At 38.3% G+C, this 27,472-nt stretch overlaps 1 protein-coding gene across 4 annotated transcripts in view; it reads right to left on the bottom strand.

The window, feature by feature from the left end:
- The window catches only part of MAPK10 (mitogen-activated protein kinase 10), a 75,746-nt gene extending 51,284 nt beyond the window's left edge, over positions 1–24,462 (bottom strand). For 3 of the 4 annotated variants that reach the window (XM_057379628.1, XM_057379629.1, XM_057379632.1), the window contains exons 1-2: positions 24,396–24,462; positions 14,759–14,928 (exon numbers count right to left, since the gene is read on the bottom strand). In XM_057379628.1, the coding sequence (XP_057235611.1) occupies positions 14,759–14,928; positions 24,396–24,461 (236 nt within the window). In that variant the 5' untranslated portion in view covers position 24,462. Of the gene's footprint in view, positions 1–14,758; positions 14,929–24,368 lie in introns of all 4 variants that reach the window. The other variant, XM_057379630.1, reaches the window with a different exon arrangement.
- Between the last annotated feature and the right edge of the window lie 3,010 nt (positions 24,463–27,472).

The following is a 27,472-nucleotide window of genomic DNA, read 5'->3' as shown; positions in this document are numbered from 1 at the left end:
CATCATTCTAAACAACCCAAGGCTCCTCAAATGCTTGGCTTTTTATTATGAATTCCCAGTCCTTTGCATACCATGGAGGAACTAAAGTAATCCTTTGTAGAGGAACATTTACTTTCAGACACAAAGATCTTGACTGCAGTTCTGTCATGGTCAWATGGAAGGCATCCAACTCCTTGAAGAAGTCAATAGGTAAATTCATTGCACTGGGTAAATTCATAGCTCTGATTTTTTTTTCTTCTGTTCACCAGAGAGAAGTTTTGCTTACAGACAGCCAACTCTGCACTTTACTACAATGAAATTACAGACACCATATGTAGGTCCCCTCTCTGGTGCTTGCTACACAAATCCTCACCTCAGAACACCGAGGTTAGTACCGATAATGAGCCTTCCTAAGACAAATTGCAAYCCCTGGCAGAAGAGTGGCTCTGTAAACAGGTGGCTCAAGGGAGCAGGAGTGAGCGAGAGAGAGAATAATGAGTGTCTGTGAACTGTGATGAAAAGACTGAGTAGAAAGTCACTCCACATCTCAAATCAGACACTGGACTTGCATCTAAAAGAGCTCCTCTGGAAAATCTGTCATAACACCTCTTGCTCAACTGTAAATTTATTTTTTTAATTTTTACAGCTTCCTGTTTTTATAGCAAAGACTCTAAATTACCGCTGGACTTGTAATAAAATATCTAGCTTTACCACAACATGAGCTCAGAAAAATCCTCAAAGTTTACTACCATAGTAGTTGTACAGACAGAAAAAGCAGTAAATAAACTCCTTCCATATAAATCGTGTTTACAGTTAGTTTGACATGGTAAATGCTAGTGCAAAAATGCCTTTTAAAACTGTAAATAATTTGAAACAAAACTATTTAACAGAGATAAAAAACTTCAGCAAATATAAACTCATGACTACCAAGAGATATATGTAATTGCACATATTTAACAAGGCTCTTTGCTGACTTCAGCAGGACAAAATGAAACTCCTTCTAGTAGGATATACACAAGCCCAGGTCATCATTTACCACTAATATTCTGTGTGAAGTCAGATCGTAATGAATAATGAGCAACGCTATGTTGTCTGCACTTCAAGGACCAGACATTCATTTTTACAACTATTTCAAAACGTAAAGAGAAGCTTTCTTGTCCAAGAAATTTCATGTCCAAGTTTCTCTTTCAATAGACACTTACCAAGTAAATACTTAAAATTATTCCYCCCATCTTTTCATCAACAGTGACACTTAGCATTTATCAAGTCCAGTATAGTCTACCCCAGGACAGACTGTCAAACCCATGGAAAATTCTTTTTTTAAGTCGACTCATAGAGATGGGTTCTTAGGATAATAAAGGACAATTTTTGTAATCTTTAGTGTCAAGATTCTTTGAATGGGGCACACACACATCTCAAGCCATCTTGGACTTCTCAAGCTCTCAGAGGAGAGATCTGAAGCCCACAAAAGGAAGGGGAACTCCCAGACTCCAGTCTTCCCAGACAAGCTGTGAAATGGAGACTCTGGACAATCTCAGCAAACAGTTTTTTGCATTAAGGAAGTCTCTTCACTGAATGTTGTAGAAATCCAAGGGACAATAAACATTCCCCTTCCCTATTCCTATATATACATATTGTGACAAATATAATGGTAWCATTTTTCTGAAAAGCTACTTAATATTTCACCTACTTTCTAAAGTGACTTTKGTCACTTAAACTTTGGTCATCTTTGCCTTGCTTCAGAAAGACTCCAGTTACAATTCTGCTYGTTATAAATCACTGCTGTTTAGATCTGCAATACCTGATCCTTCTAGCTAAGCTAGTTTTGTCACTGACATTTGCATTTTGCCTTATTTTCTTCATCCCAGCACAGCAAGGGGGAAGAAAGCTGAAACTTTGTTAAACAAAGACACTGATGTGTGTCGGTGAAGTACCCTGGTTATTTAGTGGTGAGACCTCCATCACTGGARAGAACTGGTAATCCTGAAAATGACGTTTAACAAGAATGCTAATGATGGCTCATCCTCAACCACCAATCACCACCAATATATGGAGTGGAACACCTTCTAAATATGTGCTCAGATACACATCTAAATATATACTCCCTGACAGATAAAAAGAAAAGCGTAGATGGATGCTTATAAAAATCCTTTTCACAGCAATTTCTCTGTCTTCAAAGTTATCTTCCAGATAACCATCACTACTTCTGAAGAAGTAATTTTTAGGAATGACAAGAGCCAAATCTTTTTCCTGTATCAAGCAAAAATTCTGTTAAAGCATTTTATGAAACTTTAATCAYAAAATATTTTAAGTGCTTTACCTTCTCTCTGCTTATGGTCCCCTTTCAGTCTAATACTCCAACAAAAAAGAGTGAAAATATTATTTTGCTTTAAGCAAACTTTTCTAAGTGTACTCTGGTAAGGTTTTTTTTGGGTGGATTTGCTTTGCTTGCTCCTTTCATTGTCATCAAGTATCAGTCTAAATTTTAGAATGAAACTAGACTTTCTCATTCTTAACTTTTTTCCTCCTCTTGACACATAACTTCTGAGTTTCTAAAGGCAGACATTCATACAAATAGTGCATATTCCTCTCTTCAATAATTACAATAAAAAGAGAAAAAAAAATTCTTTTTGGAGCGAAAATTTCTCTTCAGAAAGTATATTTAAATATAGTAAAATTTTTCAATGAAAATGGTGTAAAAGAAAAGAATTCCATACATGCACCAGTGTGCAGAAAGTTTGCCCCAAGCAGTTYAAGTCAAAGGCTTCTGTAACAAAGAGCCTTTCAATGTCCTTMTTAGGTTTGAAATCAATTCTTTGTGCTGAAAATCACAAAAATTCCAATATGAYGGTACTGAAGAGTTGCAGACCTGTTGTCAGGAACGGCCACTATACACCCTAAATGAGCTCTATTTCCCCTCAAAACACAGAGAAATTGGGACAATATTCAGAGCTGATGCTAAAAAAGACCAATACAGCTTCATAATGGATGACCGCTACACTTTTCTTGTTGGCATTTACKGTTCAGGGTTTTTTGTGTGTGTTGATTCCATCAGCTCACAGCTTCTYGCAAGCCACTGGAAACAGCTAGATTAGAAGATACAATGAAGCTGCCTCCCCAGCTGCAGSACAAGTCATCATTTTTTTACTATCACCAGATTACAGTTTCACAGAACAGATAAATCAGTTGCCAAGACTTTCCATGAGCATCCTCATCACTATAGAGATTACTGATTTGGCTCAAAATATTCCTTCCTGCACTGCCCAGCAACATGTGATCCATCATCCTGTGCTGGAATGAAGTAACATGAGAGACGATTGAAGTGCCTAAATTGTCTGGGATTATCATCTCAGTCCTTGAATGAAAATTCAGCATTTCTGTCAAGATTAATAGTAAATTCTGCAGCGCTTAAAACTTCAAAGATGTGYCATTAAAATGGGAGGATTTTAAGACAAAAGCTCAAAATGTGTGGCTCTATTTTTACATTTCAGTGTTTTATCGGGAAGGACAGCTGGCATCAGCAAAGCTGAGCAGAGGGTCAGAATCCCCTCTCTCACCCTGCCGCCCACAGCGCTTGGGAAGTTTGGTTTCTGGTCTGGAGTGCACATGGCTGGGTCATGTCCAGCCTCTCATCCACCAGCACCCCCGTGTCCTTCTGGGCAGGGCTGCTCTGATCTGTCCATCCCCCAGCCTGTGTGYTGATACCAGGGATTGCCCTGACCCACATGCAGCACCTTGCACTTGGCATGTTAAAGCTCACAAACCTGCAAATTTGCTGCGGCTGCACTTGATCCCTTGGTCTGTCATGAATGAAGATATGAAATAACCCTGGTCCCAACACAGACCTCTGAGAGACACCACTCATCACTGATGTCCATCAGGACTCTGAGCTGTTGACCAAAGTTGACTCTCTGGATCTAAGTGTCCTCCCATCAGATCTATCTCTTGCCACTTCAGAGAGAAGGATGTTATGAAGGACTGTTTCAAAGGCTTTAGGGAAGTCCAGATAAATGATATGTGAAACCCTTCCCTTGACCACTGAGGGAGTCACTCCATCACAGGAGACCGCAGGTTGGTTARRCAGGACTCACCCTTGGTGAAGCTGTGATGGTGGTCCTGTATCACCTCCCTGCCCTCCATGGGCCCTAGCACAGCCTCCATGGATCTGTTCCATCATCTCCCCAGGCACAGAGGTGAGGCTGACAGAYCAGTATTTCCCAGGGTCCTCCTTAGTACCCTTTTTAAAGATGGGTACAAAGTTCCCTTTTTTCCAGTCATCTGGGACTTCACCTGAYTGCCACRGCTTYGCAAATATCTTGAAGAGAAGTYTGGCAACTACMTCAGCCAAGGACTGTGGGATGCCTCTCATCGGGTCACACACGTACATTCAGGTTCCTCAGTGGTCATAAACCTGATCTTCATTTACAGTGGGAGAGACTTTGCTACCCCAGTCCCCATCCTGCTGTCCCTCTACTGGAGAGGTGTGGGAAGGGAGGCTGCCATTGAAGATAGAGGCAAAATGTTGTTGAGTACCTGTGCATCACCCTCTCTGGTGGGGCTGTCCATTACCGGCTCAACAGCTTACAGGCTCACATGCAAATACAAAGTTCAAGTCAAAAATTCATCCAGTCCCTTTACAGCCACCCATAAAGCATTAAATAGTGTCATTGTCATATCCATAACAGCCYAGTTTTGAAGCTGTATTACTCATTCTGTTTCAAGTACTACAGTCACTGCCTGAAATGTCAAAGCCAAGCAGYGCTTCACAGCAAAGATAAACTGGGAAGTAGAATTCATTCATATTTCTAAGGACAACTAGATCTGAATTTTTTTCTGTGAAATCTATTTCACAATTCAGTCATGCTGAGACAGATCTTATCCACCAAACTTTAAGATGGGGGCTCTGAAGGAAGGTGTTTGAGCCATCACATGWAAGATAACATAAAAGAAATTACAGAGATAAAAAAGGCCAGAACACTCACTTTTAGTAAACATATTTACAATAAAAGTTAGTTATCTTTTTAATTACATGAGCTAATGATGCCCTAAAAAGAACCATTTTGTAACCCACCAATTGTTTGTGCACACTGATGCAMGATAAAACTCTTCCCACAGTCACTGTCACACGGTGCAGGGATACAGTGGGAAAGGCAATGTGGAAACAGCTATACAGTTCACACATTGCCTGGCACACCACTCAATGGGCCCTGGTTCAGTTTGCCAGATTAAAATATTCATGAGGATGCTGAGTATGAAGCATGTTTACATAGTTCTCATCTGCATGTGCTCTGCTAATTCTTTATACTTGGCTCTCAAAGAGACTCGGCTCTTTCAATACTTTTCTGAACAGAACTGTAAAATCAGTACTTTCTGGCCCTGCATGTCGCTTGTCACTAACTCACTACACAGTCTGCTAGCTGTCAGTAGCTTTTGTTAGCTTCCAGCCTAGGAAACTAACCTGGGCAGTGAAAGGAGCCAAGTTTCTTTCTCATTCTGCTTTAAAAGGGCTCTAGACCAACATGCTTTCTCTTACACGTGATGCTGGTAAGAGATTATAATCTCTGCTTTCCAGAGTATGCTATGCTACTCACTCTTTGTATGCTTACCAAAGCCAGAGCAAGGTAGAAAAGTGAAAAATGGACCAGAGCTGGGGGTGCCTATCAGTATTCAGTGGCAGAAAACACATGGGCAAAAGAAGTTTAAGTGTGATTTGCAGTTAAACCATATTAARTAGATGTTTGCCCAACATCTGGAGAATTGGTATAACACACCAAATTTGGCAAAGAGGACTCACATTTGCTGCTCTGAACTCAGCAGGGAATATAAAGTTTGGACAGTTTTCAAGTTTGCTAAGCATCAAAGCCAGAAAAAGTCCAGTTTCCTTGTTTAACAGCAGTTTACAAGATATGGGAAATAGYGGCACCAGGGCCAAGTGTGTGCATCTGGCAGAAGCTGAATACCTACCACATTCAAATTGTCAGTCACATGATAAACCTGCTATTTTTTGGATCTGCAAACTGGAATAGAAACCTGCTACTATCTCCTATAACCCCCTCACAACCATAATTTAAAAGACTTGCTGGCTTGCCTGACAAACAGAACAAAAGCTGTCACTTTACTAAGAAACGCTATTTCATAATGTTTCTTGCTGCATTTCTCAAATGATTAAAAACTAAAATTCAACCATGGAATAAAAGTGTACTTTTAGCAAGCCTTCACCTACAATGTGATAATCATGGGAGTAAAAAAAGTAAAAAGTTTAACCCTAAAAAGCTACTAAAGTTCTAGTTTCCCCAAACTAGTACTGCTTTCTGTACAAGGCTGTTCTAAGCAAACAGRACCAGTTTTACCTGCTGCATAACAAGTCAAGGTGTCTTTTTTCAACAGGAACAAAATAAAAAATCTCACATTTTTGAGTTGTTCTGTTACACCAGAACTTTCAGGATGCAGATTTGTAGACAGAATTTTAAAACACGGTATTTGCTTGAATCAGAAATTCTACCCAGTTCTGTAGGTCATGGTGAATTAGTGACCCCAAAACTATAAAACTTATCTGTAAATGGGTCTGAACTAATTTTAGATGAAAAAGTGTAACACTATAAATCCAGAAAATAATAAAATATTGAAAAAACCCCAAACATCCCCCAAATAACATCTACAAACAAACAAACAAACAAACAAACAAAAAAAACAGCCTTGATGGCCTACTTGCCATTTGCAAAGGGACTCCTGTCTTTCAGTCTTCCTACTTTCTGCTTCTTTTCAGAACCATCTCTTGCAGACTCTTGCCCATTCTCGTAAGTTTTGCCACTCATGTAATTTCAGACATGGCTCACGTTCACAAACTTCACCCAGGCTTCACAAATAATCTCATTTCATATTGGTCTTTTTATTTTGCACAACTTGTGTTTTTTGGCTGTCGCTGTTTTATATAATTGTTTAAGCGCAGGTCTTGAGACAAAGAACAACATTTTGCTTCCTRTAGAGCACTGTGAAAATCTGTAGATTACATTGATATTAAGACAATAAACATCAGCAATACATGCTGACAAAGAAAATTGAATTATCTGAACTTTATTTTCTTCCAGACTGGCTCTATTTTCTATTTCTTATTCCACAGCTTCTTTGTTTTGACACCGGCCCTTTTATCCAGATGCTGTGTCCTATTGCCCTATCTCTCTAATTCCATATGTTCACAKCTGTTTTCCTATCACAGGAGAAATCCCTTGATCCTGAGAGGGAACAGAAGTGTTTTGTGCAATTTGTCTCATGTGATCAGTGACGATGATGCAAGTGTTCATTTCAGTGGGGACAGGATTTTGGGTGAACGAACAGCTGYAATGCACTGACATTAGTTAATTCTAACCCTGCTTTCCATGCAGAACTGATACCTGTCTACAGAATTCCAGGCAGTCAACCTGACACAACGGGAGAAATTAGAGTCTCGAAAAAACCTGTCCAATAAGTTACATTGTAGTAGTAACATAGCATAAACGTGCGAAAAAGGGAGATCTGCCAGTGACCAAAAGGAAGCTTTTGACAGTGTAGGAGCAGATAAGGATCTGACATCTGTAACAAGGTTTATGAAATGCTTTTGCCTGATGGCAAGAAGTGTAAATTTAATTGAGTTTCTAATCAACCAACATAGAAARAGCTTAAGTTTCACAATCATCAGTTTCTTCTCTGCAGACACAGAATTTATGAACAGCTGGTATGTTTTTTAATGGCTCCAAGAGGATCACAGTTGCTTATCCAGCCACAGCTATGAACAAACCTGCTCTATGCCTAAGAGTTGTACCAATCCAGTTGAAAATCCTGGCTGCCAATGCTCTCAAATGAGCCTGACCGTGCCTTTACAGTACTGAATTTGTGACTGATAATGGGAACATTTCTGCCAGGGTTCATGAAACCAGATTGCACAGAAATGGTTTGCTCACAAACTTATTTACTTTTTTCCCCATAAACTGGTAGAGTATAAATATGGAATGGATTTTGCCTGCATAACTATTGTAGTCATGGMAACCATACAGGTTCTTTAAGGAGAAAGGAACTAAAAAAGGACACAGAAATATAGGCAGTGTATTTTAGAGACAGAGGGCATGTTGCTAGGAAAGAATACTGTGGCATATTTTATTACATACCATTTGGGATTACCATTTCATTTTAAATTTTAGATTTCTCYGTACAACCAAAGGGAAATGAAACAAAAGAAGACAAACGTGAAACAMGTGGTGATTTCCTACCTACCAGGAATCTCAACAGTTAGGTAGAAAAATTATTATATGTAGTAATTATGTCAGACCTTTAAAAAAATACAGTAATATATAATTATATGTATTATAAATAGATAGATAAAAATATATACAGTAATAATAGTTCTTGCACAAGTATTACATCTGTGTCATGTAAAAAATGGGTCTTCATCCTGCCTTAGGTGCCTTCGTGCACAATACTAGATATATACCTTTTTTAATGTCTTTCACACTTACAGATAGTAGTAATAGAATCAAAATAGATAGTAGTATAGGAATCAAAGCAAACAAGGACCCAAAGACAATCCATCTGTCCTATTTTCAGATGTTATATATAGTTTGTCACATGGCAACAGCTCTCCAYGATCCTAACAGCAATTCCTTCCATACTGAAGCACAGTCCTTTGTTGCAAGAGAAYTGCAAGACATGCCCACTTCCTCTCACTCCATATGCAAGCAAACTGTCTCTGGATATGTGTTAATACGCAAATGCTTACAACATCAGCTCAAGAAACACAAATCTGTCCAATTTAAACAAGCACCTCCGCTCAATATTCTGGAGCTCAGATACAGAGAGATACTCAGACTTTGCTGTACCCACTGGGAGTCTCTCAGCACCCTAAAATATACATGCCTGTGATCCAGATTCCAAACACAATTGGGAAATTTGCTATCTTTCCCAAGAAACAAGGCACAGAGATATCAGAACCACAAAGCAGAACGCAGTTTTTCAGATGTAGACCAGATGGTGGTCAGTGGGTAAACAGATACATGCAGTTAAGTTTTTGGTGTTTCAGAGCAATCACATGCAAGAAAATCCAAAAGATACTACACTGTGAATCTAAATTCAGKGTAAACAGGAGTTGGGGAGACATCCTGCAATGTACACTTGAATGAGTGAGGTTTGAAGCTTGCTCTGAGTTTACCTTCTGGGATTTCCATAAGAACTTCCCAAAGGGAAATTAAAAAAAAAAATCTAAAAATAGTTTAAACTATCTAAAAATAGTTTACTTGTTCCTAGAAGAGAAAAAAAATAAAATCACTACATGTTGCCATTGCATGAGATGGTATTAGCACTGCGAACATGGCAGAATTGGTTTATATTGACATGCTTATTTCACTATCTGTACAGCAATTGTTCCCCGTGCAAACTGACAGCTATTTCCTACACTGCTCTTGCAGAACACTCTTGTAAAACTCTCTAAAGGTCGTCTTCAAAAACCTCCTCGGGAGCAGGATGTCAAAGCACATGAGCCCAGCACACAACAGCGTGAGGAAGAGAGCACTGACTGAACTAATAGATACGATCTGAAGAATCCAGAACAGAGCAGGATCAATCTGCAGTGCCAGCCAACAGAACTCTGAGCACAAAAAGTGTGAAAGATGCAACCACGTAACTGGAATGAATGTAACCAAACTCACAACATATGCTCAGTTCGGATTGACAGGAGAGACTGGGGCTGACAAAATTCATCCTGCCACTCCCTTCTGTGCCACTGAAATTCTAAGCTTATCCASACGTTGTTCACCCCATTTTGCTTCTGAATGACATGTATTTTTCATTCTCCTCTTCTGAGGAAAATTAGTGATTAATTCWACAAAGAGAACACCTCTGAACTTCAGTGGAACTATGCCAGTTTATACATGCACAAATGTTGATCTCTATCAAAGAATTCAGTATTTCAATTCAGTGATACAAAAAAAATCAAAACAGTATTATTGAGGCAGCAGGACCACGATGGAGAAACATATTCATGTCTCAAGAACTTGAATATACTAGTGTCCAGCTAAACAATAAAAAAAAAAAAAAGTGTGTTAGCTGTAAGACGCTGATACGACTACTATTCTCTGTATTTTTTCCACTGCACCATAGCAAAAGCATGAGCTTGGAATTGATGATGGTCAAAAGCATCAACTCCTCTTTTCCATGGCTTTCACCATTATTCCCACTGCAATATCACTTTAGATTCTCATAAACARACCAGGAGTCAGTGGTGCAGTACAAAACCAGAGCAGAAGGATAATCATTGTACAGAAAAGCTCAAGTGCTTTTGTATCTTGTAGTGGACAATACCTGTCACAGTTATCCTCGGGCCTCTGAACACTCTGGGAAGTGGCTGAGTCACCATCCCTGGAAGTATTTAAAYRGATGTGCAGATGTGGCACTTGGGGAAATGGTGGCGGGGGGAATGGTTGGACTCAATGACCTTAAGGGTATTTTCCAACCTCAATGATTCTCTGGTCCTAGTATTACTTCAGGCAAATTTATAAGCTCCAATAAGCACCAGCATCACCACATGCTGAGCTGAAAGAACTCTGCACTCTTTAAGATTCAACCACCAAATCACAATTAAATCAGCAAAGGAGAACCTATGGTAATATTAGGCAACATAGCAAGCTATTTATTGTCTTGCTGGCTCTACCTATTACAGGAAATATTAAAAGACTCCTTTACCTCCTTTATGTTGAGGCTGAAAAGTATCATCAAACCACTAATTCAAAGAAAAAAACCTGCAACACATTTCCCAATTTACTACTTCAGGAATATATTTACAGTCTCCTCTACATCTGCAGATGAGGCGTCTTTCTAAATTTATAATGCATTCACCAAAAAGCTCTCATGAAAGCATAATCCCTGCTCCCACATCCTCCACTTAAACATTACTCACACAAAAACTTCCTGCATCAAAGAGATAGAAAAAAGCACTTCCCAGCCAAGCCCCCCGGTCCGGCTGACGCATCATCAGACCACATCTCAACAAACATCATGCAGCATGAAAACTTGTGTTCACTTTTAAGAAAAGACCAAGATAAAGGATTTCAGATGAAAGGCATCATCAGACCCATTGATTTGATGTTCACCCAGACAATTTTGTTTTCAAAGCTAACACTTTCTCCTGATAATACACACAGGTATAAGCACCAATGTGGTCATAAACCAGGTCAAATATCTTCATAAGATACWGTTAAGATTTTAATTATTTGTGTCCTCAAGCCTGTAAGTGATGTCTGCCCTATCTGCCTTGGAAACCTGGACTTCACCCTTGCTTCTATCAYAAATTCAAAAACTGTCAGAGGCCCTTCAAATTGCTTTTGAAATATTTCTGTAAAACACCATTTTTCCAGACATCACAGACAGTATCAAAAATATCACAGACAACATAAAAAGTGATAGCTTGCAAACCACAGCAGAAAACCTACAGATCAATTACCTTGCTTCCAGKCAAAAAGCATTCATTTAAAACACAAAGAAACACCCACTCCAACATCAGCATATTTCTGTTGATTTTATGGAACACGAGAATTTCTCTCTATCTGCCATCATTTAAACCATGCACAAATGCAAGCTGGAAGTGACCTGTCTCTCTCTCTCTCAGTCCCTCTTGCAAAATAAGGTTGGTGTCAACTCCCTTCTAACATTGTAGAGGGGTATCAGCTACTTGCCTCAGCAAGTTTAAGTGTCACATATCTAATTAAACTCAGAAAACTCTTTCCTGTTTCTATCACAGACCCAAAGATTAACTGGTGTGGTTAAAAACCTGCACAGTTTTTACAGCTACAGCTCGGTCTAATAAACTCCAAGCTGTGTTTCAGTGATGCCCCATCGCCATCATGCCTTTTAGAACAACATGATAATGATATGCAAACACACCCCAGGCTTTCTCACAGGCRTCAGTGTGATGTACAGCAAGCAAACAGCCCACACTTGGATAAAAAGTAGTGTTTGCAGGGTGAAGAGGAGCTTCCCTGCTCAAGAGATTCCAAACAGCTTGTTTTCTTTATTTCTTTTGGCTGCTAAAATAACTTTGTGAAAATGGTTAACACAAAACCCTTTGAAAGATCCCAAAGATTAATTTCCAAAGATACTGTACTTACAACATCTACAGAAATACCATCTCCTTGCTGAGTTTATAATTATTTCATATGGTTACAGTTACAACAAYCACATCATACAGTTTTCTCTTTTTCACGTAATTTATTAAATTATCATCTCCTGAAGACCTTAATATCTTTAATGCTTCCACATCAAGAAAATAATATTTTCTTTGATGTAATTTTCAGCACAATCAAGTGAAGTAAAGTTACTACTTCTTTTATAACCATATTCCCTGCTTCCTGTGCCTGCTTCTGTTCCACAATGTAAAACATTCCCCACTGAAATCCTTCTGCTTATCTTGATACCTKTTTATAGAACTGTATGAGAAAGATTTCAGGACTCTGTGGCTTTGCCTAGGAGTCCTGCAACACCTTCCAGAGCAGCCTGAAAAACATCAGGCCTCTCCTCCTAAGAGTAGCTAGCACTCACCAGCAGAACTCTGTCCCTCCATGAAACCAAATGTCACCACTGAACTAAGGCTGCCTCCAGCAACAAGGAAGCCATTTATTCCACTCAGATAACAGGTAGTGTTCCTGCCTTCAGTTATGCYGAAAGAAAATCCAGAAACTGGGCATGCTATGAGAAGACTGAGCCTAAAYCCCTCTGTGCTATGCTGCCTGTGTCTGCCCTTGGTGCAGGGAACAATCAGCACTTAYCCATTTGGCTTTTACACTTCTAGCACTGAAGTACAGAATTAGACCCCAGACCTGTGACACTTCTTGGACAAGACATTCATGTATAAACAGAGCCACTGGATCTAAAMAAACCTGTAACCTAGGTTTTTCTCACTGTTTTCATAGAGGCACTCCTCAGGGCTRTTCTTTGAAAAAGAGTAAGACAAGCAGCACAAATTACTTTCCCCACCAGAGCAAGCTGTCTCACATCAGCAGACAGGTTTTCAGTATTTCTTTTTTCTTAATCAGCTTTTTCTAGATGTAACTCTATTTCCATCAAAATACTTCTAAAGAGTGTAAGTTTCTAATAAGTAGAATAAGTAGTAACTCATTCTATTATATTTTACTGTGTAAGCTTATTATTAATATTAGGTAAGGAAAAACTTACACAACTGAAGATATTTTTCATCATGTACTCTTTTTTCTTAGCTCAACTACAAGTATTTATCTCCCAATTGTCTTTTCATTAATTAATCACCATAGATTCTTCATGCTTTGCTCCTAGATGGTTATTGAATTTCTGGTAAACAATGCCTCAAGACATGCAGTTTACTATGTAAGATAAAGTAAGAAAAAAATGCTCATTATCTTTTCCATCTATTATRTAATACTTCTATATCTGTTTCATCAAAAGGGCCTTTTATGGCCTCTCCATGCTACTCAGCCATTTCAGGGGATTTGTRTTAACTTTCACTTGAACTTACTTGTTTTCTGATTTGATTTTCCTTCCTCAGAAATTCTTAATTTTTGCTGTCAACTCTAAGTATGAAAATGAAATTCACAGGATGTTTTTGATTTTATTTAGCTTAACTTCTATGTTTTTTTGCTGCTCATAATTGACCATTACAGCAATTCAGCTGCGGAGAGATTCAACAAAATTTTATTTTCCTCCAAAATAGAGAACAGTAAGGAAACAGGAAAACTATCTTTGCTTGTTATGGAATTGCACAAATAGTAAAAAATTAGTTTTACTACCACTCAACCCAAAATACGCTTCTTTCCCAAAGCTGATTTTAAAGCAACCTTTAGTCATTTTGTGTTTACAATGTGAAATAAGGTCCTTAGCCCTCTAGAGCAATCTTTGGACTTGTGGTCTCAAAGTATCCTAAACACTGGACATGATGGACTGGGACCTAAGGATATGCTGTCAGCGTTGTTACACTGTCAATTATGGTGCCAATACCAACAATCCATGGAAAGCCATTTGTCACTGGATTAAAGGAACCTCTTGCTTTACCACTCCCTCCACATTACATCAAGTTAAACAAAAACAAAACACTGATAGAGATGACAGATGGAATTAAGATTTCATCTCTGATCAAATTATAGATAAAAGATTGTTTTAGTTACCCTAATGCCTCATAATTAAACAGGTAACAAATGCTTGCCACAGAAATTGAAAGGCCATGTCTAAAAATGGCAAGACAAAAGCCAACCAGGATTTCACAGCTTTTGAACATGCTAAACACAAACTGCATTGTTTAGGAGAATGAATTTGTCTTTTGTTCACATTATTCACATCACTGAAACATTGCTTTTAAGAAATAAAGGAAACATYAGCAGTTACCTCGATTCAAAAGGCTTCCACCATGAGTACTTGCGAATGTTATGGGATGTGACAAGTTTCTATATTGCTCTCAGTGACTTTTACTGTAAAAAGACTAAAATTACAGGGTTTACTTGGGATATTATTTGCACTGCCTCTGGAAATAGTGTCTCAGTTGTCAATTATGATAAAATCTCTCCTGCCTTCTTGCTAGCTGCATTTTGCTGCGTGGAGAAACAAACCCAGTGCTATCACACTCACCAGCCGGGGAATTTATTAGCAAACCACTGGGCTCCTTCTGCCTCAGGATGTCTGTTGCCTGACTGCTATTTTTGCAATTTCAGACAACGGCTGTGACTGGAAAACTGTGAGGAAATGCAAAACGCCAATTCTGTTTCAAAGCATCATAAGAGAAACTGCTGATACTCACCAAACTATTCCCTGAGCCCCAGAGCCAATAGGTTTCAAGTTCTGGTAGCGTTTGAGAACTGTGAAGGTCGAGTCACCTACTTCCACGCTGTAGAACTGGTTGTCAACTTTGCTTTTGCTCATGTTGTAATGTTTGGCAATATATGACACATCCACTTGTTTCCCAAATCCCTGTTGTACAGAAGAAGGGAAGGGGAGAGAGATTGGTAAAAACAGAGGAAACAAGTAAACCAAGTAAAACACATGAATACTGATAAGGCACTGTCAGACTAATTTTTCAATATAAATTCTTGTCATTTTTTGGCTCATTTTCATGAAGATTGTATCAAACCTTCTTTCATGCAGGAAGTTACCATAAAAAGCCACCGATTAAAGWAAAATGGGGAATTCTCCAGCTGCTGTTTGTGACACAGTTACTAYTGACTGCTGGTCTCTGCTTGCCATCATTTCTGCTTCATGACTACTGGCTTATGTGTTCATGCTCATTCTGCCCTCGTTTGTACTGCAAGGAAYACCTTACTTTAAAACAAGGTGACTTTCATCAGTGTGGAAGTGGGACAAGAGACCAGGAATCAGGCTCTTCATCACGGATCAGACAGAGCAAGCAAACTATTCCTCTGAGTGCTAAAACCTTCCCTGAGCACATGATAAAGGCCTTGAGAACTTTCCAGCAGGAGTTGCAAAGGAAACAGAGCAGTTTAAGAGCCAGCCTGTGATCCAACACGGCTCTGTGTCATGGGCATTTATTCAGAAGCTCTGGAGGCTCCTTAGGATAAGAGAGTTACTCTCATGACATAACAAAATACATTYGTACTAAGCAAGCATCCATTTTCATGACACAAAAATAAGTTTGTGCTTGCACTGTAGCTAGCGCTGCACAGCAGTGCTYCTCCCCAAAACTGTAAAATTAAAAACTATTAATTTTTAYAAAATTAAAAAAAAMMCCTCCCCCCAGTATTTAAAATTACTGTGCAGAAAGTTACATTATAACGACTTTGTGACTACCACTGAGCTCAGTTCCCTTAGGACTAMAGAGCAAATTTAAAGTAATTTGAGATAAAAATCAGAATTAATTGCTTGTAGTTTAGGATTCCATACTACATGATGCTGAGCATAGGATGCAAAAACTCAACATATTACAACAGATCTGTCCTCAAAGATTTGCAATTCAGTTATGGAGGTTAACACATGCCCAAAGKACTTCTACAAGGAAAGCAAAAAACCAACAATGCCTCCATCTGTACATTTTTTTTCAGTGCTCCCAAACACAGATTCTAAATTTTCTTATTTGCTGTATTATAAATTTCCTTCTCCCCAAAAGGTCTGAGAAATCAACCATGTTATGTGTTTATAGACTACTATATAGAAATTTGATGGAGCTGGGAAAAATTTAGAGTTGATTTTGGTTATATTACTCTTTCAACTGAAAAAGACATTCCAGTGTTCAAAAAATCTGGCCAYTAAAAACAGAGCACTGGAATTCTTGCTGAGAACTTGGATTCTCACTTTTGCCTTAGAAAAATTGTAAATTTTTTTTCTGTCCATTATCTGACTGGAAGGCCCTTTGGCACTGGAAAGCCTCATCCTAAATATCTCATTTAGAAACTTTGAAACATTTCAATAAATATAGCTCTTCATTCAAAGAACAAGTCTCTTCTCAGAAGACCAAATGGAAACTTTAAATTTACTTGTTCATCAAACATTGTGAGGGCAAGGGCAGGGGAGGCCTTGCCCTAACACAGAAAGTGAAGCTTCCAGAGAGTGAAATGATTCCAAAAGAGGTTTGAATTTTTCTCAYTGAAAGACAGACTGCATCCAATTCACACGGGTAGCCTTAGTCTTAAAACTTCTTCCATTTGGTGAAGARAGATGCATAAATTTTGCCATTCAGTTCAGGTATTCATACCAGACCTGGAATTGAGAGGTTTTTTGGGTTCTTTTAATAACATACTCCTGATTGACAGGAATTTCAYAGCCCCCTCTGGTTTGACAAACACATTTGGAGCGTGTTTTTTTCTGATGTCATTATCAGAACAATGCAGGACATATTCAGCATTAACACCCATTACTCTGAAACCAACATTTATATACAAAGTGTCAGCATAAAAATTGCATTACTGAGTGAGCCTGACTCATAGCCAGCTCCTCTGGAAGTACAGAGAGAGTGAATTTTTTAAACAAATTGGATGACTGTGTTAGGGCTTGGATGAGCCAGGCCTGCCTCAATTTATTTGTGTCCTCAGTTCCCAGATACCTGACAGCTCGTTGTGTGGTATGGAGCTACATGGGAACACATATTTTATCAGTCTGTGTTCAGAATCCAAATTACTTGCTTTTAAGTTAGSCCAACCATGTGAACTACCAGCCTCRGGAAACTTGTGCTGCATACAGCRGGATTTCTGAACTACTGCAGTTCCAGCAGCTGGTCATTTTAAATCCAGAAATGTCTCAAAAATCAATTAAAACAGCTCAGAAGAACCACTCTGTAGTACCTCATTTACATGGGTAATTAATTAATAACCAATTGCTTCAGTCAACAGCAATGAAAGCCATGGGATCCAGAAGACCACAACTGGTAAGAAAACAGAAATGCCCCGATAAACAGCTCTCCTCTGCACAACAYAGGCCATTCCTATGTCAATCTGCTCCTAACTGTGTGTGAATGGGAAAGGTGAAAACTGTTTTGTTTTTCATGGAATCTCTTTTYCTTTTCAGATTAGTATTTTTCCACCTACTTAAAAATCTGTGCYCCATAAGGTCTTTGATAGAAAGCAAACACCAAGCATTACTTCTAAAATTCAAGRCAGGCTGATTTGAAGTTCATTTCAAGCAGAATGCCTCCTCTGAGTGACAAACRCTTCAGCTTTGTGGACATGACAGTCTCCAGGTCATCCACTAAATTGCTTCCTCACTTTAAAATCACACTGCTAAAAAACTACCCAAAAACCCCTACTCTCTATTTTCCATTTTTTACCAAAGYCYAAACAAGCAGAACAAAWGCATAGTATGGCTACTGTTTAAGCCCAATGTATTGCTTACTTTCATAACAACCAGGAGAAGAGTGATATAACTAACCTTGTCATTATGCTGACTTAAATYAAATCCCTAAATCAACAAATTAACAGTATTATTGGATTAATCACAYTTGATTAGATCCCTAAACCGAGATGACACATAATCACGAACCATCTCTGATTGAATCAACAATCACTTCCAAACGAGAACAAGGAMACAGCAGTTTTGTTCCACTCCAAAATTAAGGTAAAAAACCTTTTCCCATTGGCAAGGAAATTCATACTCTCTATAGAGCGTGTCAATGTTGGTTTTMGTTTCAAACCCTGATGTAAAGATTCTTCTTCAAATCTTCAGATTCACATAGCACATCTTAAAGAAGCACTCACACTGGATTCTGGTCTCGTTCTGTTACATCCCCAGTGCTCTCTCAAACCTCTTCCAGAAGCCTTGGTGTGGTTGCAGCTATTAACACTTCCCCAGCTGCCCCATATGCACCACTACACCRTTTCAGATTCAGGTGTTAATGCTTAATGCCTACAACTTCTGTACAAGCAGCTGAAGTTAAAGCTTTGATTATGTGGCATCAGAAAGGAACCAAGGCCTAGGAATTCCCAGTATACACCCTTCTGTACATGCATCCAACCATAAACTTCTCTCAAATGCAATTAAGACTGACATTGTAAAAAAAATAGGAATTAGCATTTCATTAAGAAATAGACAGGGGAAGGAAGTTTACAGATACACATGACAATCAGGTTTGCTTTCTAGGATATCATAGTAGAAGTGTATAGGTCTCCTACAGGAAAGTGAATTCCAGTGAGTTAAAAAATTTTCAGGTGAACTTCAAATGAATTTAGGCAAGCTACGAAACTGAAGCCCCAGAATAACATTGCAGGCGTGAAACTTGGAACAAAACACATCTAAGTTTCTCAGACCTCTGTGTAAAATGAAAGATTATTCCTCAGAGACAAAGTAGGCACTGAGGTGCCATTTTTTCTTTGTTTCCATAAACATTTGGACATGAAATTACATTACTTCAGCACTGATAGGAACTTAATTTTCATTTCATATGTACAAAAATGTATAGGCCATTATTTCCTATTTTCAGTACCAAATTGAAAACTTCTAACACACACACATCCCCCAATGCCGTTTTCTTTCCTCCATACTGAGAAATTTAAGAATAAGAAAAGTTTCTCAGCCATGAAAACCTAACYATCCTTGTTGGCTCACTTAAGCACATAGCCACATTTGTAATGATATTTGCTTAGTATCCTGACAAGTGAGAAAGAGAAAAGAAAATAAACTGTCAAGACTCAAGCATTTGAGATGAAGGAAAAAAAAATATACTCTCACCATTACTGTTTAGAGAGCCTATATTTTGCTTTCAAAGGACAAGTATTTAAAAATTCAGTGAAACTCAAATAACTTACTGCCTCACACAGAGCTACAAACTGTATTATTTTCCCTTCTTTCAGAGTACAGAGAGCAACAGAGTTAAAAACCCAACAGAAATAAAATGATGTTATTTTCTGCATTATGAGGTGAATTACTTCCTGATATTCCATTTTATTTGTCCATTTCTATCCTACAAAATAACTATACTTATTATATTTCACTGTCAAACCTTTGTTTCTGAACARCATTCTTTCTATTATGGATGAGCCTAAAATATGGCAATTTCTTACAGCTCAGCATYTCATACATTTAAACTTTTATAGATACAAACCATGCTAGCAGCAATTTAAGGCAAATTGCTCTCCCTTGCATCTCCAAGGCAGTGAGTGCTGTCACAGAATCCATTGGCAGCCTCAGCACAGGGAAGATTTTCCCCCGTGTTTGAATCCTTCCCTGTCTGCCCACAGAAACCCCAGAAGGAGCATCCTTTCGAGGGAGCTGAAATAAATTAAAGGACTCCACACRTGTGCAAATGCTGGTGAGCAAAAGAATCTGGTGGAAGACTGAAAGGCTGACTCTCAACTTGGCACAGAGCACAGAGGTGAGCAGGATGGAGCAGAGAGGATGCTCTGAACCAGCTATCACGATGGCTCCCCAGCGGCCCCCAAATCTCCACCCCTCCTCAGACAAAGAGACTGATGTGGACAACTGCACATGTGAGAGGTGGATGCCTTTGGTTCCCTCAGGATCCAAAAGGATAATATCTTAAAGCTACAATTTAACCTTAAAAGTCAAATGCTGARATGGTACACATTGAAATTCACAAGAATGGTAAAACCTTCAGYCTCCTTGCCAGCTCTGAAAATGTACAGAGGCAAGCCCTGCTCACCTGGGTGCATCTGCTAAGTCAACATCAYTATTCATTTAATGGCTGTCCTCCCACTTGTACAGCTGTAATTCTCACACAAGTTTCAAACGCCAGAATTTGGGGATGAACATGCATTTACTGAGCCCTCTGCTTTGAATTTAATGATCACAGGTTTTGCTGGGTAAATTTGAATGGCCACAGAAGATGTCAGCTGGGAAATAGAGAGTATGTTTGMACAGAAAGAGCTATTAAATTATTTTAAATTGTGTATTCCCTATATGCCACATTTATGGCAGAAATTATTTCAATTTTTCTCATCATAAAGGTAGACTTCTCCCTTATTCTGGCTCTCTTTCAACTCAAAAGTCCATAGATCAAATCTCCTTCAAGGGGTTTCATCTTGTGTGTGTGTGGTTGAATGTAATATTACAGAGTTTGGTCTTACCAGCCACATCACACCACAGCTCTCCATTCTTCCCCCTCATTCTCATCCTGTAAGGCCTGTATTAGTCACTCAGTCTTCCTGATTTTGGTGTGCTTTGAGTGGGATTTAAAAGCTAATTTTAACCGTTCTTTTAGACTATTATGAGCAGGATTAAAAAGCTAATTTTCGGCCTTCTTTTAATCCTTCTCCAGCTGTCTTGCCCTAGCCCCCAGATAGCAGGCTTTATGCATTTAGCCTTTCAAGTAGACAACTGACCCCTGMAAACAACTCAGCCTTGATTGATCAGTCATTGATCTTTTAACATTTGCTTCATTCACTCTATTTCAACACATCATATCAAAACATCTTATTAAATGGAGTACAATATTTCTAAGTGCTGGTTGGGTATTTTTTGGTTAGGTTGGGGCTTTTTCRTTGTTGTGCGTTTTTGTTTGTTTAAACAATTTCATTTAACTTTTTCTGAGATAGCAAAAACACATCAGCTTGCCTAGCTCTTACCTAGTTCTGATTACACACAAAGCAGCAATTCTGCCTTCTTCTTTTCCCTTGCATCTACTCAAAAAAATGAAGCAAAGCACTGTTTTACTTCTTCTTCTCTTGTCCTCCATATGTTCACTGAGCTCTAACTATTTTTAATTCTTTCTTTCTTACAGGCACTAGATTTTCATAGCCCAGTTACAGCTGTGGAGTCATGTATGGCTCAGAAGCCCCTGTGTCCCAAAGGTGTGTCCTTTAAACCCAGACAGAGTTCTAAMAGATGAGCAATGTGTGAGTATCTGCACAACAGAACAATTACTTCCAGTATTCCTCATTCCTGATGCCTAAAGAGCTCAATGCTGATGCACARGTGACATCCAGCCCTGGTCGTTGTACCAAAGAAGGCTGAAAGGACTGACTGAGAAAACGATAAGTTCTGAGAAACTGAAAGAAAAGGTTTCTTGAGACTGAGGTTTCTTTATGGAGAGGAACTAAATCAGTGATCTAAATGCAAAATGTAGCCAAAAATACATGACAGAAAGCAGATTTCTAAGTAGAACTATATAATTACAGTATTTGATTTGAAGACAATAGCTAATTAATAGATTCTCCTTTTTATAAAAGCTATATGGAGCTGAATAATTACACATTTWGCTGGAAATAGATGGCTCTTCACCCTATGCAGTATCATTTTACTCACAGGAATCTAATATATCACTTGTTGATAGCGTATGAATACCAACTAATCTCCCATTGGATAGAAGGCATAATCATAGGACACACTACATTTAGAACTGTATTTTAAATAAAGGTATCCCATACAGATATAGCTTAGGAAACATGCAAATTCTGACAGGCTATACACATCTCGATATTGATTAATAAAAAGATACTGAAAGATTAAATGGCAAAAAATATGCACAAAGAAGCCAGTATCCTTTAGGCACTGTAGATACTATTAATATATTAGCATTAAAATTTAACATCCTAGTCTACTCCCAATACATTATTCTGCATTACCTTGTGCTTTGATAAAAATGTTTAGAGTCCTACAGATTAAAGYTTGTTGGTGATACCAGCCTTACAAAAATCTAATGAAATTCAATAGACCTTCTTATCCTACTTTCCTATTATGATAGAAAAGCAGATGTCCTTTCCCTCAGCCTTAAAAAAGATAAAATTCAAGTTTCAGAACATGAATTGACTACCAATGTCCATTAATTCCAGACGCAGGTGTTTCTATACTGCAAACAGGGTGAGGGGGTGGGGAGGCATACATTTACCCCTGCTACTGAGCGTTTCTCAGGAAGGGCCTTTCCTTTTTTCCTTAATTGGAAAACCTTAAAATTCTATTCCTGCTGAATTAGCATTTCACAAAACCCATGTGTGCTCATTGACATAGGCTCCATGTCAAGAGAAAGTGCCTGTAATTTGTACRTGTCACTTTCCTTTAGAGAACGCAAAACCATGCCTTTTAGGCYACAAATATATATTACAAGATAAACACACACCCAGTACTAAAAATAATTGAAGTACTCTTCAATATTGYAGCTTTATGGAAGGCACTTCAGCAYCAACTCTTTGTAGAAAGTGTGCAGTGATGCACAAATTTCAAATGGAAGCAGGAATGAGAATGGAATAAACAATTTTACTACCTGGACACTATTCTTAATCTCTAAATAAAGATCTGTATGTCAGACCAAGTGCTACCAGGACAGAGATATAACCTCCATCCCAGCCTAAGCAGGAGAAGTGAACAGCATCCAAGACAGGTCTTAATGCAAACAGACACTTAATTTAGAGACTGTTCTTGCATGTAATTCTAGCTGTTATTTGGTTCAAGGCCTATCTTTATGGAGAGAATAAATTAAAGAGAAGCTTAAACCAGCTTTTATCCTCAAGAGAATCAATCTGAAGATCTGAAGACCTTTAAAAAGTATCGGTGTGACAAGGGCTTGAAGGATGGAATTCTGTTCCCTACAATGTCAGGATAGTATCTCAGGATGACTCCTCTCTGGGTRCCTGCTGCAGCCATTAAATAGGAATAAATCTCACTCAGTGATAAAAATGCATCCAAAATGGTCCTAGTGGAACGGAGAGGAAAGGCAACAGGAGAGCCATTCCTCTATTCTGCACAGTGAAAGTAATTTTTCAACAATAACACTTTTCTCATGCAATCTGAAAAAAACCCCTTTTTTTTTGCAATTTATTTTCTTTTTGGAAGTGACTGTCAAAACCTTACAAAAATACTACGTTTGACAAAGTTGCAGTGGAAGAATGAAGCCAGTTAAACGGATACACATGAAGAAGGGAGATAAAAAAGAAGACAGGTAAGCAGATTATCAAACTGAATAGCCAAGACCCATCCTAGGGCTGATGGTTCCAAAGTTCAGATTCAATCTTCTCAGCAGAAAAAATATTTAGTATTCCTGAGTTGAAAAAAATAAAGTAAATCTTCCAACACCTGTTTCATGTAAAATACTTACACACAATTAATAATCCTTTTTTTACAGCTGCACTTTCCCTTACTTAGACCCCATATGTAATATAAAAGAAAAATAGTGTTTATCATAAGTTCATTTCTAAGTATGAAGCATAGCTTTTCAGCCTCAAAGAATGTCTCTAATATCTCCTCAGTTAGTTAGATTACCAGTGTCCCATCTCACAAAAAAACTTAAAACCCTGAAGAGACAGAATTCAAGCACAAAGCACTGTTTAAAAGGGAGAACAAGTAGTCATCTTTCATTCACAAGGGAGAATTATACACACAGGTTGCAATTATATTAAATATATATATGTTAACAAATTTAACCCAGAGAACCGAAAACTGGACAAATCAATAAGCCTTGTCTTTACATCACAGGTTTAGTTTCAGCCATGTGGACTTTCACACATTGTGATTAAACAATCTCAAGGATGATGCAGAAATACAGGACTGGCTTTGGTGCAGTCTCACAGCCCCAAGAACCTGCATAGCACACAGTGTTCAATCAGATGCAAGACAAACATCACAACTTTAATTACTCTTCCTTCACTTCCAGTAAAGGTAAACAGAATATTATAGTCACAGGCTACAACATAAAAGGTTCAGCCTCAGGAAAACAGAGACTAAGATAAAATTAGTTTTAATYGGCATTTTTTCTGTTTGAAAATAGTGCCACTATATTTCTTCACTAAATAACACCACAGAATACTAACTGATATTTTAGCAAAACAAAATCAAAAATCATTAAGATTAAATGACAAAATAAACTTGAGAGCAAATAGAAAAGTAATTTTTTGTGATGCAATTCTCTATTTTTTTGCATTTATTCTCATTTTTACTTGTGGCAAGCTGCTGAAACTAATTTCTATTTTTCTCTTATTATAGCATATATTGCAAAAATGAAGTACAAGTATATACTGTACCTTGTTTTACCTGTAAGGAACACACACCTGACAAAAGGCAATCTTCACATCCAGAGTAGGTTCACCACAATAATACAAGAAATGGCGGCTCATAAATACCTGCAATTAAAGAAAAGTAGACATAGCAATCCTTTCTGGCTGCTGATGTGCAAGCATGATTCAGCTCTAGCTACATTTGGATTCTAAAACCATCCTGAGTTGTTACCCAGCTTTTGGAAAACAGAAATGTTGTAACACTGAACTGTAAAAAAGCTTTAAATTCTTTCCAATGCTTGTCAAGGTTATGGCCTCAAATATTACTTGGTTATATCTGCAAAGTTTTATAGTAATTGATGCCATTTCTTCAAAGTTGATCATGTCACTTGCATATTCCTACACCAACCAAAAAAAAAAATCAGGTCAATAATGTTCTAAACAATGTGGGAGTAGGAGACATTACTATGGGGAGGAAAGAAACAAGTCCTAAGATGATAAGTATTATGAAATTTATAGAAACGGAAAGAATAATTATGTGACTGTAAAAATTMATGGCACAACCACTTTATGAATATCACATTCTGTTCTGGATCTGTTCCTAACGTTCTACCACTAAAAAAGCTACAGAAAAGGGCATTTAAGCAGGGTGCAAAGCACACAGAGATTCTTTACATGAAACAACTGCACAGGCTGGGAATATACTTTTAGCCTAGAAAGGAACTGTAGGAGTGCAAATATGCTGGAGATCCATAAAACAAGTGGCATACTGAAAAATTATTTTCCTTTTTTTTTAATGAAAGAAAAAAGTGGCACCTAATTATGTCATTAGAGTTAAAATCAACAATAGGAGAGAAATCTTCATACACTGTTTTGTCACTGTGAGACTCCCTGTCTCATGCTGGTGTGGAAGCCAGAAGTCAACACAAGCACTAACATGATTAGGCAAATTCACACAAGAAGAAATCTGCTGAAGGCTATTAACCTCGAAAATGTCACCCCTGACTCAAGACAACCCTGAGTCACCGTYTGCCACTGCGTGCTCAGCCTGTTTCTGGATTTCACAGGCATCTGATACTGGCCCAGGGAGCCATAGGCTAGGCTAGACAGGCCTCCTTGTGCACCCTATTACAGCTGTTTTACCTTAATTCCATATTCCCACATTCAGCTCTGACTAACCAGTCCTGTCCTGGCTACATTCTAGCATGGTACAGCAAGGCAAAAAAACGCACAGCAATGTCATCAGGCTGAGATAGGGAGCAATGTCACAAGACTTTGGAGCACATCAATTTTTCTGCATGACTCCAAAAACAAAAATACCACCCAATCATCACTCCATAAAGTTATGGTTCTGAAACACTATACAGCTACTTACGACACTTGTCTCCAGTAGGAACAATCAACTAACTTCAAATTAAAATGGCACTAAGTAAGATTTAATTTGAAGTAACTTCAACTCACACCAGCTGATGAGGAGTAAAGAAACTACAAGAAAGTATTTACCAATACTTGCCAACTTCAATGCATCATGTGCTCCCACATGTGTTTAATTTTTAATGAATGAATGTATGAATAATCCTGTTATGAAAGCAAGTTTATGACCTTTTTTGCATCATGTTACAGTTTCTGAAATTGCTGTCTCATTGTCCAGTGAGTCATTACCTCATTACCAGAGAGTCTCACATTCCACAGAGGGTTTATAATAATTTATATTTAAAAAAAAAGAAAATAGGAAGCTTTTATTTTTCTTTAAAAAAAAAAGCTTTTAACATTAGTCATATTGCCAATGAYTTCTGGAAAGCCAGCAGTAATTACACTGTCATGCTGCAGATATATACACTGGCTGTATGCAATATATTACTATAATAATCAATGACTGTCATGCCAATAGCCATGACATAYCACATCCAAGACAGGGCCTAATCATGGAAAGTGAAGAAAGGAAGGGAAAAAAATGGGGGCAATTTGGTTTCTCCCTGAATTTGCTGTAAGGGTCTGTTGAGAAGACACACTTTATATTAAATATGTGTTACTGGTCATACACAACTCCTCAGCTGTCCACAGCAATTACTGTAACTGTTAATGGCAGAACCCATGGCAGAACAAAAGGTGAATTTTATAAACTGGAATACACGTTAGAATTTATTATGTTGTCTTTGTGTGTAGTTAGTGTTTATAAAATAATAGAAGTATGATATGTTTTAATGGCCTAGATCAATACTCATATTCCTCTGTGTGTGAGATACACCGAATAAATCACTACGGAGCTGAGTCGCTCCAGTTGTACAACAGGAATGAATGRCACCTTTCCATGGCACAGAAAGGTGTACCCAGGACAAAGCAGACCTGGGTTCATGTTTTACACGGTGTTTATTGAATTCTTATAAGGTTCCCTTCAGTGCCCTGTAAGTAATCACACATGTATGTAACTCCTCATTCCTTCATGCAGAAAATACATTCACACTCAGCCGCGCAGATCTCCTTGATCACGTCTCCTCTGGTGCGAGCTGACACCACATCACTAGAGAWGTTTAAGAAGTGTCAGAAAAAAGAACTGGCCTGATGCTGAGATAATTGTGTTACAACATAAAGCAGTTATAAAACAAGAAGCTACTGAGACAAACTGGCATCACTCACCAGGGATTGGAGCTTTACGTGAGAGCATAAGCATCCAATATTTCTTTGCCCMGCTTCTGACACTTTACCTTTTCAATCTTGAGTGAAATCACCCAAGGGGGGAAGAATTGGGACAACGGAACAGCGCTGATAGAATAAAACACTCTGTGAAGACAGAGACTGCAGTAGCATCACAGGGAGAAAATCTGTYTGTGRAACACCAACATCRCAATCMTATCTCAAATCTTCATCATAAGCAAGGCATCTGTATGCAGCCCATAAAAATAATCAAGATTCAGCAGCAAACACATGATCTACTTTCAGGCAAAACAAAGCTAGGAGGCACTCAAATTAGGAGGAGGAAAGTACACATGGAGGCAAGACAAAGAAAACCCTGAAAATCCTCTGAACTGTCCAGTAGCACAGCCCCCAAGGGAACTGCTGCCTGGAACTCAGAAGTCACCACTGAGGTTGGCTCTACCTACCCTACCTGCTTTGCCATCCTCTTCTTCACT

Source organism: Malurus melanocephalus, unplaced genomic scaffold, assembly GCF_030028575.1.
Source record: "Malurus melanocephalus ecotype Western Australia unplaced genomic scaffold, MMel_1.1 scaffold_413, whole genome shotgun sequence".
NCBI classification, from domain to species: domain Eukaryota; kingdom Metazoa; phylum Chordata; class Aves; order Passeriformes; family Maluridae; genus Malurus; species Malurus melanocephalus.
The sequence above is the reverse complement of the archived record's forward strand: the minus strand, read 5'-3'. Positions and strand labels throughout refer to the sequence as shown.